This window comes from Gossypium arboreum, chromosome 10, assembly GCF_025698485.1.
Source record: "Gossypium arboreum isolate Shixiya-1 chromosome 10, ASM2569848v2, whole genome shotgun sequence".
Taxonomy (NCBI): Eukaryota; Viridiplantae; Streptophyta; class Magnoliopsida; order Malvales; family Malvaceae; genus Gossypium; species Gossypium arboreum.
In genome coordinates, this window is record NC_069079.1 from 128,560,509 (window position 1) to 128,576,070 (window position 15,562).

The window sequence follows — 15,562 nt, forward strand, 5'->3', positions numbered from 1 at the left end:
TATATAAATTTTTTGATAATGTTCATTTGACCAAATTAACCGAATTAATTGAATTAGTAATAGCCTAATACATATACTATATAATATTATTTATTAAATTTGGTTAATTACCCAATTTCAAACCGAATTAACTATTAACCAAAATTCCAAAAAACCTTTAACTGACCTCTGACCAATCTAGATCTGTTTGACCGATTAATCGAATTAGATCAATTTGATTAATTAATTGCTACAATTTATACTTTCACTTCAATCGGAAAAAAACCAATTTTATGTCGAGTTAAACTAGGCTTGAATTACTTTATTTTATATTGGGTTGGACTTGAACAAAATATCAAGCCTATTATTCGAATTAGGCTGAGACAATGTTTGAAAACTCCTTATCTAGGTTCGACCCTGGTTTGATTTGACCATACGTCTTTTAGAAAAATTAAAATATTTGAAACAATTTATATAATAATAATTAGATATATTTTATAAATAAAATAATTATTTATTTAAAGGAAGAAGTATTGCAGTTCTAGGCAGTCCAACAATCAAGCAAATTGGGAGAATTTGAGCAATAACACAAATTCTTCAGAATTTGCATAAAAGATTAAAGAAGCACTTTGAATTGAAAGAGTTGATTAAATGATCTCAGTTAAGACATCATCATCCACCACCATAATTACATGCAAATTAAGGAACCATTTGTAAAGAGAATCAAAGTAAGCAGATTACTAAGGAAAACACAGAATCTAGAAAAGATGGTGGATAAATAATCTTCATCAATGGAAATCAATGATCTTCAACCTCACATTATATAGTATTTCATTTCTTAAAAGAGCACACACACCAGCTCGCTTGAAGGAGCTGAATATCAATCATCCCCTTTGTTGTTCTTGCTTGGTTGATCAAACAAAGCAGCAGCCAATCTCGACCAAGTGCATTTCAGTGTCTATCATTAGATTACATTCATCAAGAAGAAAATGGTATATACATATGATCGTCATTTTTTCTATATTAGTTAGTATTAATTGAATATATGAAATGGAAATCATGAAATAATAATTACCTATGTCACATCGATGGAGGGAATGTTGCATACTTTATAGCAATCCTCTCCTTTCTATTAATAACCTCTTCATTCCTTTTAATTTTAAGTCCTAGAGTGTGATAATATTCCTCAACTCGAGTTGCAATATCTACAGATTTAAAATGGCATACAAAAGTAAACTCCGAACAAGTGGGATTGCACCTTTTTCTATCTCCCACTCAACTCAAGTAGAAAGCACATTTCAAGAAAATCAAGTTAAGAGAACCCACTGATAGAGCAAATCATTTTACTCCTCATATATGCTTTAAAATATAAGTTGAGAATCCTCAAACAAGGCAACTTTACAAAGTCAATTTGACAATGCTTGATGGAAGGAATTTCAAAATATGATGGCTTAAACTCGAATTTTCTTTTATCTTCACTTTTAACTCTAGTTTAGAGAGTCAATGACACCTCAAAAGGGGTTTCAAGTTTGGATATGATATTGGGACTATATCCACAAGCTCCATGTACAATGACCCTAGGGGATGCAATTCGATCAACGACATTAGGATAGGCTTTACACCTTTTAATCTCTTAAATGCTATTCCTAAACACTGACTATTAGCCAATCTAAGCAACTCATTATTTTCAATAAACATCTTGTCCACCATTATATACTTCAAAGTTTCAATATTTTTTGAACAAAACCTCGGCTGCCAATGCAATGCCCTATTCATCCTCGACTTAAAACGCCAAGTAGATAATATAATATGCCTTAAACGTTGTAATTTGAATAAAACATTAGGAATCGCTAACCTTCAATCTCTTTAGCTTCAAATACCTCAAATGATGGAGATGCCAACGCCCTTAAAAATTTGAAGATTTGCATTTTGACAAGTGGAGTGTTATCAACTCCTCGTTCTGGAATAGCAACAAAGAACGCAACTTCGGATGTTCTCCCTTCAAACAAACATCCCTTTTGCAAGGATGAATAACAATTCTTCGTAACATAGATTCCTCCAATGACACATTACATTCAGTTAATGGTGCCTGAAGAATTTCCAAGAATTTCTCCTCTCTTGCTTTTTGTATGCACAAGTCCCTGAAGAGATCATGTATCCTGCATGTTTTCACATTTCTTCCTGTATATCCTCGCCTGGCAACCTGAACCAAACTTCTACCTATAAGCTCTTCTAGGTAGAATTCGCTCACATTCTCCATCAACATTTCTTTGCTTTCCAATGATGCTAAAATGAAACCTTCAGCAATCCATAGTCGAATGAGTACCTTCTTTGATATCTCCCAATCTTCTGGATAATGACCGAGATATAAAAAGCATGGTTTTAAATGATAAGGTAAATCCTTGTAGATTAAAGCCAAAATTCGATTCACTCTACCATATTGATCGTCTTCTTGTTGAAACCCTTTTTAAGTGTCTACATCAGAGATGCTTTTGTGAACCATCTCCCACTTAGCCAATGAGTCTTTTGTTGCTAGCAAGCCTCTCAACACAACAATTGCTAGAGGTAGACCTCCACAGTTTTTCACCATTTCTCTTCCGAGATTCTCAAAATTTAGGGCTCATATATTAGACTGAATTGAGTTTAAGTAACAATGAATTACACCATACTAAATCCATATATAAATTTAATCCAAAACAGACTCAACTCGATCACAAACACTCGTAACATCTAAATTCATGAAAAAAAAAATTATTAGTTGATGAGAAAGATAGAGGGACATGATTTTATTCATACAATTTCATAAATTAACAAAACCAATCAAATTAATATAAAAATATATATTATAATAAAAATAAAAAAGAATATATAAATATCTTACGGTAGGTTTGTATGGGTGATGCATTTACTTGCGGTTAGTATAAAAATAACGGTCACGATGAAATTAGATACTGTAACAATATTGTAGTATGAGACAAAAAATAAACTAAATGCACCGCATCTTACCATCTATCTAAACTTACCCTTAAATTGGTACAAAAAGCTGCCAGAATTAAGCAGGTTTAGTAAACCAAAAGCAATCTTTATTTTATTAATTTTATTTATTTACGAAAGTTTGTTTTCATTTACTGTTCATTTATTAATTTTAAAAAAATTGTAAAAAAGACAATGTAAGGACAACGCAAAATCAATTCTCTAGGTGCTAGACGATGTAGGCAAAAGCAGCAAGTTGTATAATGAAGGCTTTGTAGTAATTTCTGGCATGTTTTGATTAATCTGTAGCAACACAATATTAATGACTATACAGTGCTGTAAATATGTATACTCATAACTTTTATTCCAAACTTTTGCTTAAAATCTTCGATGAAATTGTTATTAAACATAATTATGAGTTAAATTAAAAGAAAAAAAAATGAATAATAAAATAATAAAAAGAATAATTTATTTAATCAGAAAGAACAAATTAAAAATAAAAAAATGAATATGATAACCTAAATTGACCTAATGAACAATATCACTAAATCGTTCCTCAAAAACCAAAAATCTTAAATTGGCCTAATGAATAAAATCAATAAATTTTGCTCCTAAAAGAAATAAAATACTAAGAACATGCAGGAGCATTGAAATCTCTTATGGTTACGAATGCGATTGAATGAGCAGCGATGCTAATAGGTTTCAAACCATCCACAAGCTTCGGCTTCAATTTTGGTATCTCCAACGAGTCTGAAAGTTCTAGCGGTGTTCCGTTCAACAATACGACACTGCTTAAGATATTTCCATCTTTTGGAGTCAAATGATACTCTTCTCGCTCTTTATGTCCTTTAAAAAGAAAACTTGAACTTCCACCATTTAAATTTAGATCACGGAAAAGATCAATTTCAAAAGAGGTATTTTTCGATAAGTTGATGAAAACGAAAGAAATCCCGGGCTGCAACCAAACAAAAATTTTATAAATAAAAAATAAAAATAAAATTAATTGAGTCAACCAAAATAATAAAAGCTACCTCCTTCTTGGCACAATGGGAGTATACACGCAAATATGGAGAACCCTTATGTGTGACGGAAAGAACTTTACTCCCCATAACTTTATGCCACAAAAGCGCACTGCAAAAGATATTTTAACAATAAAATTAAAACAAATGAAATTAACAACAAATATGGTGGAAAGTATATGAAAGTTACCCGTAATAATCTGGATTAGGAATGAATGTAGTAGTATTAAGAAGAGCATAATTGCCCCCGGTCAAAGCTTGTCTACAATAAACTTTGTGGTTATAAACTGATGTCATTCCCAATTGGTCCAAGTACCTGTTGGAGTCATAAGTTAATGATTAGATTTTAATAGGGCTTTAAAAATAATCAACTAATAAAAGATTTAAAAAACACTTACCAAAAGCCAAATGCAAATGTATACGACACTAATTGGCCACCACTGTTATAAGCTCCGCCGGATTCACTAACCCATGCACCAGACCACGGTGCAAATTTGTCAATAGCATTTGAAACATCTTTAAATGTTTGAGCAATTTGAGTCAAGAAAAATGGATCTTGGACACGATGAACCACATCTGGGTTATTACCTACATTAATCATCAATAAAATTAGACAAATCATGGCAAAACAATAAATTAAAAATATATATTTTAATTGATATATAGATAGATACCAGGTCCAAGATTATAAATATGATGAGTAACTCCATCAATAACATCATGTCCTGAAGCATCCAAAAAAGTATCGAACCATTTCTTGTCATAGAAACCTCCCGGGCCTAAAACTTTAGGTTGAGTTTTAGGATTTGGATACATCTCTTTTACAAGATTTTTAAGTGTTGCCATATCTTTTGCATATTGTTTAGCTTCAATCTTAGCACTAACTCCTACTCCACACAATTCATTTCCTAAAAAAAGAAAAGAAAATTGCATTTGATGAAAGTCAATCGTATATAACCTAATTTGACAACATAAAAATATTGATAGAGTCAATTTTATATCCTTTGGAAATTGTATAACTCATGAGATCTCGAGCATTATGTGAATACCAATCACCAACCCAAAGTGTCTTTTTAGTTTCAGACTCTTTTCTTCCAATAAGAGCATTTAAACCAAATGTAACTTTGGCTCTGCAACATAAGAATAACATTAATAGTTCATATCATAATTATTATTTAAAAATAACATAGATGTCATAAATTTATACTGAGTTTGATTGAAAAACTCATTGAGTTCATCCCATCTCTTCATGTCAAGACATCCAATGGAGAAACCAAATAAAAAGTCCTTGTCTTGTTTTTGGAATGGTTGGCAATTCTCAATATTATTTCGAACGTTGTACACCACTTGATCTTGCAACGAACCTCCAACTCTAATTCTCAAAGGATTAAATGCTGAAACCATAAATTATTCACCAACATTAATAAGCATATTAAAAGCTGCTAATATAAATAAAAAAAAATTAGTAAACAAAATATTCATTAGAATAATTCCAATACTCACCTTTTACAGCCTTTTCAAGAATCTTGTTCTTCAAATCCTATAAATAGAATATATAATACAAATTAATAAACATCTAAGTAAATAAACAATCTTTAATCAATAAATACTCAAAATGTAAAATAAAATTACTAAATTAAAAAATCCAGCTTGACCCCACGGACATTGATCGTAATCACACTTGTTTGTAGGCCACCAATCAAGGGTAACACAAATAAAATCTTCATCGGTTTGAGCAATGGAAGTTGCTCCTTCAACCACAACATCAACTTTTTCGGCCTTTGAGACCAGAAGAAATGACAAAAACACAACAAAAAACGTTATACTTTTGAAATTCATCATTAAAAACAATCAAACAAAACTTGAATAAATTGATATGATAAAAAAGGAATGAATCAATTGACTATTTATAGATCAATAATACACTTAAAAGTGAACTCAAATAGGTTAGAGTTAAGATTAAATTGAACTAATTAAAAGATTTATTTGTATTATAACTCTGAAAGCAATAAATAATATCAGTAATTTGATTAAGATGAAAGTATTTTGATGTATTTTAACTAAAATTATCCTAACATCGTAAGCTTTTATTTGAGTTTGTATTTTATTTTAATTAAAATTGTCGAAATATGATTGAGTTTTAGTTGGTTTTTTCTTTTATCATAGAGTTTCAGTTGAGTTTTATAGATGAGAAAAAGTTAAAATTGATTAGGGAAACTACCGGAGATTAATGGTGATTGATAAGTCAAATAAGAATAAAAGTAAAAATATGTTTACCTGATATTCGAATCCAAGTCCGCATGTACCAGCTGAGCTAAACCAGCTATGCTATGCCTTAATTCAGAAAATGTGAATAATTTATTTCTCGGATTCTTTTCCACTCTTGCTTATTTTTAGCAAGAAACCAACTAGGCAGTTTACCCAAATATATATTTAGATATACATAAACAAGACAACTAAGGGCAGTTGAAGTATAGATTTTTGAGGGATCAAAAGTTAATTTTACTATCATACTAATGGGTAAAGTACTGAAATAGTCACTAAACTATTGTTCATGTTTTTTTTGGCCACTAAACTTTTAATTTTTCCTATTAATTATTAAACTATTCGAAATCAATTTTTTTGGTCACGGATGTTAACCGCTCTTTGAAAAATGTTTAACCTCTGCTCACCGAACAAGGTTTTTAGTGCTGTAGATACTTCTATTTTGGGTCTGTTTCTGCAGTTTCAACAGTGTAGAGAGCCAGGATGGAACAAGGTAGTGTTTCCAGGCAGACTGGTAGCAGTGAAGACATTTTCTGTTTAGTGTTTACTAGAACAGCTTTATGTTTGTTAATATTCCTTTCGAGTTTGTAATGCTACTATATTATGTAGGGCTTCCTCATTGGGCATTGTAATGCATAGATGTTGCTCAAACTGCATCAACTTATAATATTATGACTTCTATTTCAAGTTCATTGCATTTTATAAGTTTTCATGCTTTTCGTTTTCCTTGACGTGGTTCGATATATATATATATATATATATGTATATTTCTTGTTATAAAATATGGAACAGTAAAAAGAATCAGTGAAGTACTTGAACTATAGAGTTTGGACTTAAAAGGCCTAGTGTTATCCTAAGTTCATTTTCTAGGATGAGTGAACTCTTTTTTTGCATGACGGGACTTCTCTTGGCTTACATTGTTGAGATTTATAAGCCCAAGCCAAGAAATCGAAAACGACGTCTCATCACATCATGATGATATATACTTTTTTGGCAAGAGTTGTCTTTCCGATGCCTCCCATCCCATGCCGACTATTGAGACAACGACATGGGGTCTATCTTCTTCCGTCATCAACTGGGCTAGGGCATCTTTGGTGCTAACCTCCAAGCGAGAATGTACTTCTTAACTGCTGCTTGCAAACTGGAAGCAGAGCTGGATCCTTCACCACCGCCAGGTATCTCATAAGCTGGAGGAGTCTCGGAAATGCTTTTAAGCTTGGTCTGGATTGCTTTGACCTGTACGCCGGTCTTGTGCAGATCTATGACAAGGCTTGGCGAAAATGGAGGTGAATCTCTTGATGATCCCTTGTAAGCCTCCTTGATGTGCACTTTGATTTTTGTATTTTTAAAATGCACAAAGAAATCATTATATATTAGAAAAACGAGTAAAATAACCATTTTGAAATAATTAAAATAATAATAATCTTATCATGTGGATTAATTAAATGAGATAGCATTAGTTAAAACTTTTTTTGTCATTTTTATAACATTTAAAAGAGTAAATTTTATGAGGTAGATTTAGGATGAGTTTGGATGGGTAGTATGGTTTAATGCGGTGCGTTTAACTTATTTTTTATTTTACGTTACAGTGTCGTTACAATATCTAATTTTACAACTATCGCTATTTTTACACTAAACACACGTAAATACACTGCCCATTCACTCTTAATTAAACCAAGTGACATTGATTTTAAAATATGACCTCTTGTAACCTATGAATTTCATTAAATGAGGTGACACTAGTTTAAAATATAGTTTCTTTTAATAAAAAATTAAAAAATTTATGAGGTAAACTTAATTTAATGAAATGTCGTTGATTTAAAATATATTTAAAATATAATTTGACTCTTAAATTATATTGTCTTACTCAGTTTAATATTTAAAGTTACATTAAGTTAACTGATTAGTCTAATGACAGTGACATTGCTAAAAGATTGACTGAGATGTGGTGCTTATTATTAGCTAATTAAAGTAAGACATATATATATATATATATATATATATATATATAAAGAAAAAAGAAAAAATAGTTAAATTTTGTTTAAATTCAAAAATCTATAAATTATAGAAAATATTAGAAACTTTTAATATGTATAATTATAAATTATAAAAATAAAAAAATAAAAAAGGGAAAGAAATAGTTAATCACAAAAATATATATATATATACACTCTATAGAAATTATAATAATTTGAAAAAAATGCAGAAAACCAGAAAAATATATCAAAAATTAAAATATTTGAAATATATAAACATTTTAAGTATATATCAATTCAAGAAGAAAAATTAATAGCTTAAAAAATAATCTTTTGAAAATATATATAATTTCAAATTTGGTCTACACCGATAAACTGTTCATCAATGGTGATCAATGCTGGTTAGCTGTCCGTCATTAATAATAGTCAAAGTCAAAGGTAACTTCTTAAAAAGTTTAATTTTTAATTTTTAATTTTATAATTTTTGAATTTATATATATATATATATATATATTTTAATTTCAATGCAGACAATGGTTGCACAGTAAATTTAATGAAGAAGGGAAAATAAAATAGCATAAAGAAACAGTTACAAGTTTCAAAGTTTTTCAAAGGCAAAGATTAGCAAAGCAATAAAACATCATAACAAAACAATGCTCAGCTACTGTCTTCCAACATCAAAACCTGGTTTCAAACTCAGTTCACCATCGCTTTCCAACCTGAAATTATGACACAAGTTCATAGGCAGCAATGGCTGTTGTTCCAATTCAACCCCATTGTTCTGGTTCAGACACAATGCTAAACAAAAACCACTGGTTCCACCAACTCCAATATTATTATGCTGATTGCTTGGAATCTGATCAATGCAAGGTGATGTACTCTTCTGCAACTCGGTTTCTTCATCGTACACCGCTTCGTTCCTCGGCCGCTTCGTTTGGACATTTTGGACTTCTTGGCTTGTAATGAAATGTGGCAGTTTAGGGTCTTGATTTGTTGTTTTTGTCTGAATTTGAGCTTGTCTTAATTCAAGATTGTGTATTTCTTCCACCATTGGCTTCCATAATCTAACTCTTGCGTTGATGAACCAATTTGAAACCTGTAATAACAAATGCTCATTTAATTGCTGCATTAGCCAATTCATTCCAGCTCGAAAAATGGATGCTTTTGTATAGATAAAATTCACCTGAGTCCTAGATAGACCGGTTTGTTGAGCTAACATTAGTTTTTCGGTATCCGACGGATAACTGCAATGCCAAAAACTTTACATCTTATAGTGGAACTATCAATGGTTTATCAAAGAGGTTTTACGGAACAATGACTTACGGATGCAGGAAATGCTCGAACAGCCATGTCTTGAGCACCGCGACCGCGTGATCCGGTAATCCTCTTTGAGATCTCCAAAGTGGATGGTGAAGAAAAATCGGATTTTGGTTATTGATCCCTTGTTGATCAGACGTCCAAACGCCCGGAACATTAACTTTATCGACACCGCCATTATTGACAATGGACACGGTCTTGCCTGCAAACTGAATTTGGTCCAAAATAGCATTCTTCAAGCAACTAAAATGCTTCGCAACGGCTTTGAAAGCGAAACACACGTACGGTGCAGCGTTTCCGAGCCCGGAAACACATTTAAACGATGAAACAACTGATTGCATTTGCTGGCAATACAACTTGTACTTCCTATATACCTAATGCAGGTCAACAAAAGAACAAATTTCAACATATAAAATCTCTCGATAAAAGTATCATAAAATTCTCTATATTAAAAGTTAAATTATATTTTTCCTATTTATTTAAAAAATAAATAAATTAATCCTTATACTTACATCGAAGAATAAACTAATTTTTTTGTTATAAGTTTTATCAATTTCTACTATTAAAACTTATATAACTCACAAAATAACTAAATAAATAATGTCACCTGTACCCATTCTAATGTACAAAATACATTTCTAACCATAAAATAGATACATATTATAAATATATATAGTTAACAATATATTGCCTTTTTGGTCTTTTTGTTGACACATTTCATTTAAAATGCAATCAATTTTAGTTTCAAACATTGCAGATAAGCAACTGTTTGTCTGTTTCAGCCTTCCAGGGCTAGCTAGGTCTTCCCCTACTAAAGTTTCCTAACTTTCTTTTCCCTCTAAATATATGTAATAATATATATATATATATATATATATATATATATCAGATCCCAAACAAGGAACTACATTCCTCTTTTTGTGTCTTTTAATGGGTGATGGCCCTAACAAGCTCAACAAGAAAGCTATTTTAATTTTAAAAGTTTAATGTCAGTAGAGTCCAAGAACTAACACACAGAGAGAGATTGAAAGTAAAAAAACAAAAAAGAACAGTAACATGATTTAATATGACAAGACAAGACATCTTTTTTTTTTCCAGCCATCTCCGTATATCAGATATCTTACCCCGAGGTATATTGATATATACTGATAATGATTCCTTGACATATAAAAAAAAAAAAAAAACTAAACAACTTACATAATCATGTTTATATGCAAGAGAGCTATGCATGCATGTATGTATGCATGTATGTATATACCTCATCTAGTAAGAGAATGAGCCTTGAATTCTTCAAACGATGTTGAATTTTATCACTGCATGTTATTGGATTGTCATCATCATCATCATCGACACCATCATCATCATGATCAGCTAATGGAAGATCTGAAACTGTATAATCAACACCCACAAATTGATCTAAAATCTGCTGTGCTGGGATCAAGAACTTTGAACTTTTTAACACAGATGCATAGCCAGTGAATGGACCAAGTGGAACTGAGCTTCTTATCTGCAGATTCTGTTGATTTAAGCTCAAAGGGAGATTGCTCATAATCTTGGGATTATTATGTTGAAAAGCTAGAGATAAAGCTAAACCACTACCACACTGGGGACCATGCATGAAAGCTTGTTGCTGGTGTTGGTTGGTTTCAATGGTGAACCTAAGCTTGTTCTTTCTGTTTTGTTGTGGTATGTGGAAGGGTTCATTGGTTTCTGCCATGAAAGAAATGTGGTATTCAGACAAGAAATGAAGGAAGAAGGAAAAGAAAGAGCGGATTGTTTATAGAATTTTATATGTATATGTGTATATATATAGACGTAGGTCACATAATCTCAAATATGTGGACTCTTGTTTCTGTTTATGGCATTGGATTGAGTATAAAAAAGGACTTGCTTACAACAGCCCACTTACAGTATTATTATATTGAATATAATAATAGAATAATGATTCAAATTTACATCATATTGTTTTTCTGAAGCATCAATTTATTGTACTTTTTCTAGCAAAATTTGTACTTTATATTATATGAGTATGATTATATGCATGATAGCATCTATTATACCAAAAATATCAATGAACGCAAGTATTGCAATTGTTGGGGAATACTTTTTATTTTTAGTTTAGCTTTTAGAATATATTTCTCCTTTTAGTAACTAAAATAATAATAAGATAGGAGGGGTGAATTTTGAAAAATTGCTTTAGAGAGTGATAGACAGGTGCGAAGCCAACATGGGTCTCCGTCCTTTTTAAAATGTAAATTTATTTTTTTCACTTTTAAATTTTTTTAAAATTTTAAATTAATAAAAGTAAAATTATACTTTTCTTTCTTAAAATTATAAAAATTTGATTTAATTTTTACAAATTATAAATATATAAACTATAAAAATTAAAATTTTATCGACCGCCCTAAATATTTATTCGGCTTTGCCCTTGGTGATAGATCAATTATAAGTTTTTGAGAGTTGTATGTGAGATTTTATTATTATATTAATATATAATTTTATAAATTTTAGAAGAGTTGAATGACAAATTTATTATTCCGTGGGGTAAGGCTATTGTATGTCTCATTGTGTTCGTCTTTGATTGATAGATTAAGATTAAAGGTATTCATGAGTCGAGCCGAGTTTGACTCAGGTCTAAGTATGATATTAAGCTCGACCAGATTCGGAATGCGAGCATAAAATTTTGCCAAAATTCATCTATATTTGCAAAAGACTAGCTTAAGCCCATTTTAAGTCTGCTCATATTTTTTAAAATTTTTTAAATATCTTTTTATTTTATTTTAATATTTAATATTTTTATACAATTTTTATTTATTGAAAATTTTTATATAGTCATCTTAACATTATTTTAATATTTACATTAGAGTAATGTTATATATTTAGTATAAGTTTATTTTTAATATGTTCTAAATTACATAATATATAAAAATAACATAATATAAAATATTCTAAACTTAAATATGGGTTGGTTAATGCTTTCGGGCCTTAAAGGTTTAAGCCGAACCTGACCCATATTTTAAACAAACCTAATTTTTTACCCAAGCTCATTCTTCGGACTTAATATTTTTTGTCCAAACCCTCTAAATTTTGGGGGGCCTTTGGGCTTGGGCTATTCACCCAACCCCTAAACAAGTCTAATTAAGACACCTATGGAACTTTATGTAAATTGATAAAGTAGAGATAATAAAATTTATGATGTTTAGGATTCAAATCTTATAATTCTCATTATGTATATATTATTTTAGATTGATCAAAATATAAAAAGAAGAAAATACTCTCAAAATAATCTTTGCTGCTTTGTAAAAACACTAACTTTTTGATAATTTTTTTTTTTGCTCAATATTGTTTTTACCATAACACAAATGCAATAAAAAACAGACAAATGCACACATACCTTCTAGCAAAACAGACCACACCCAAGAACAAAAACCACTCACAACCAGAAAACCAAAAAAGCACCACAGAAAACCTGAAAACCCCTCGAAAATGCAGCCCCCAGATCAAAAGAACGAAAAACCAAAGTCAAAACACCATAAGACTCCAACAACAACAAACTCACACCCTTGAACTGTCATAGTTACCACAGACCAGACTCACCACCAAGCCTTAAACATGCAAGGCCTACTCATTCCAACAGTTGCTAATGTATCTGCCATTTCATTACCATTCAGCTCAGCTAATGAAAACGATAACTCTCCCACACAGACAATCCTCATTTCTAAATCTGCAAACGTAGCTTGTTGCGACCAAGGTCTCCTTGTTTTGTCCGAAATCCAATTATACACCACCTTCGAATCTATTTCAACAATTAATAAACCTAATCCCTTCCATCCTATCTTAATAAAAACATCCAAAGCTGTGATAATTGCTCCTAATTTAGCTGACTCTATATCACAGGCATCATTTAGACTCGAGAATAAAGCTCTAACAATACCTTCGTCATCTCTCAGCACACCTCCACCTCCCAAAGCAACCTCTGAAGCAATTCCACTAACGTTAAATTTCAGCCACCCGTGTGGAGGATAACACCAACCTCTTGAAACAGAATTAGGAAAATTGCACTTATACGGACAAAACCACCATAATCTCACTTGAATCATGCACTCATCGAAAACAGCTCTTACCCACAATAATGCCCTCATCTTGGAATGGAAAATCAGAGTATCCATCAACAACACCTTATTTTCAAACACCATCTCATTCCTAGCAAGCCAAACAGACCAACAAGAAGCCCCAATTGCAATCAACCATAGACTCTTGCAAGAATCATGAATCTTCACTTTGAAACATAACGAGTAAAATTCTTCAAAGTTGCTCACCACTTTCCAGCCAAAGTCCCACCAATTAAAAATCCTCCTCTAGAACCTAACAATAAAATTACAATTAAAGAACAAATGGTCCGCCCTCTCCAGCTCTCGATTACACCAAGGACACAGATTCAAAATGGTTTGTAGATTCACCCCTCTTTATTAAGAAATCCTTCATGGGTACTCTGTCAATAGCTAACAACCAAAGAAAATAACACACCCTTGGAGGAACCTTTAATTTCCATATTTTATCAAAAGCAAAAATGAAATCATCCCCATCACCCTCAATCAGCAGTTTAGATAACTACTTCACTGAGAACTCTCTTTTACTATCGTGCGCCCATTATATCTGATCCTCCACCTCCGGAACCAAGACCACACAACTCACCCTGTTAATGAGACGACTAAGAATCCCCAATTCCCTATCCAGCAGAGGTTGTACAAAAAGATCTTCCCATTTAACATTACAAAAACCATTATTGAACGAATAATCAAAAACCGAACCATTTTTGAGTTTAGCTAAACGAAAAAATCTAGGGAAATCAAGTTTTAATGGACCATTACCACACCATTTATCCACCCAAAACAACGTTGCCTTTCCATTCCCAATCTTCCAACTAAAATCTTTATCCCCCATCTATCTAGCCATTCTAGCATCCAACGAATTCTCAACTATCCCTCTCCAAACCGTCGACATTTCTTTCAATTTGTTCGCACTAAATTTCCATTGTTTCGCATTAGTGCCATACTTAGCTAATATCACTTTACTCGATAACGCCTTTTTATCAACCACTAAACGCCATCTCCATTTTGTTAACAGAGCTTTGTTCTTTATCGCAAGGTTAACCACTCCGGCTCCACCTTTTTCTTTTAGACTGCATATCTTTTTCCAACTAACTTTCGCCATTTTCTGTTTGCCATCAAAACCACCCCACATAAAGTTTCTCCTAATTTTATCAATTTTTTTAATTACTGTCAGCGGGGCCTGAAATAAGGACATGAAGTAAATAGGCAGAGACAATAACACTGCATTAATAAAAAATATCCTAGCCGCCCACGACATAGTTCTACATTTCCATCCCAACAATTTCTTTTTAAATCTCTCAACCACAACCTCCTAAGTAGCAACTCTCATCGGATCAGCTCCTAATGGGATACCCAGATAATAAAAGGGCAGCACCCCTATCTTACATTTACAAATAGTTGCCATACGATAAAGAAATTCCTCATTCACACCAAACCCCACAATACACGATTTTTTGAAGTTTATACTCAATCCCGAAAAAATCTCAAAACAATGAAGAATGAATTTCATATTTTCCGCCACCTTTTCCTCTGCCTTTAAAAACAAAATTGAGTTGCAATTTGGTTAAAGAATGAAAACTCTGTTAAACTTTTAATAATAGTGCAAATAGATGGATATTTACAATCTAACGATGAGCTGATTTCATAAAGTTATAATGTGGTTTAAGTCCTTATACTCTTCATACATTTGAAATTTCACCCTTTTATTTTTACTGTTTTAAGTTTAAACATGTAGTTTTAATTTTTAATATCGTTAAAAGTTTTCTATTATTCAAATTTATCGCAATGTAATTTAAAAAAATCTTTAAAAATTAAAATTAAATTAAAAATTAAATTTTAAATTTACAAAAATATAAAAACTTAATAAATTACCTTAGTTGTTTGGGATTGACACTAACACACCATAAATGAATAAATTATA

At 31.4% G+C, this 15,562-nt stretch overlaps 2 protein-coding genes across 2 annotated transcripts; both read right to left on the reverse strand.

The window, feature by feature from the left end:
• Positions 1–3,580: 3,580 nt before the first annotated feature.
• LOC108462532 (heparanase-like protein 2) lies at positions 3,581–7,634 on the reverse strand. Its single transcript, XM_053020364.1, has 11 exons — positions 7,339–7,634; positions 6,612–6,690; positions 5,604–5,750; positions 5,475–5,511; positions 5,179–5,365; positions 4,952–5,101; positions 4,646–4,884; positions 4,370–4,559; positions 4,162–4,287; positions 3,984–4,083; positions 3,581–3,907 (listed from the first exon to the last, which is right to left on the reverse strand). Exons 1-11 carry the CDS (start codon positions 7,632–7,634, stop codon positions 3,581–3,583), a joined length of 1,878 nt encoding a protein of 625 aa, XP_052876324.1.
• A 1,127-nt stretch (positions 7,635–8,761) lies between these two features.
• LOC108463413 (BEL1-like homeodomain protein 9) lies at positions 8,762–11,304 on the reverse strand. Its single transcript, XM_017763355.2, has 4 exons — positions 10,788–11,304; positions 9,536–9,903; positions 9,396–9,456; positions 8,762–9,308 (listed from the first exon to the last, which is right to left on the reverse strand). The coding sequence occupies exons 1-4, from the start codon at positions 11,244–11,246 to the stop codon at positions 8,874–8,876; spliced, it is 1,323 nt and encodes a 440-aa protein (XP_017618844.1). The 5' UTR covers positions 11,247–11,304; the 3' UTR covers positions 8,762–8,873.
• Between the last annotated feature and the right edge of the window lie 4,258 nt (positions 11,305–15,562).

Excerpts from the sequence above, each read along its gene's own strand:
- LOC108463413 (XM_017763355.2), bottom strand. The coding sequence starts at position 11,246 with ATGGCAGAAACCAATGAACCCTTCCACATACCACAACAAAACAGAAAG. Across the intron at positions 9,904-10,787 it reads TCATTCTCTTACTAGATGAG|GTATATAGGAAGTACAAGTT; the intron begins GTATATACATAC and ends GACCTGCATTAG. Across the intron at positions 9,457-9,535 it reads TTCGAGCATTTCCTGCATCC|TTATCCGTCGGATACCGAAA; the intron begins GTAAGTCATTGT and ends TTGGCATTGCAG.
- LOC108462532 (XM_053020364.1), bottom strand. The coding sequence starts at position 7,634 with ATGGTTATTTTACTCGTTTTTCTAATATATAATGATTTCTTTGTGCAT. Across the intron at positions 6,691-7,338 it reads AAGTACATTCTCGCTTGGAG|AAACAGACCCAAAATAGAAG; the intron begins GTTAGCACCAAA and ends TTGAAACTGCAG. Across the intron at positions 4,885-4,951 it reads TATAAAATTGACTCTATCAA|TTTAGGAAATGAATTGTGTG; the intron begins TATTTTTATGTT and ends TTCTTTTCTTTT.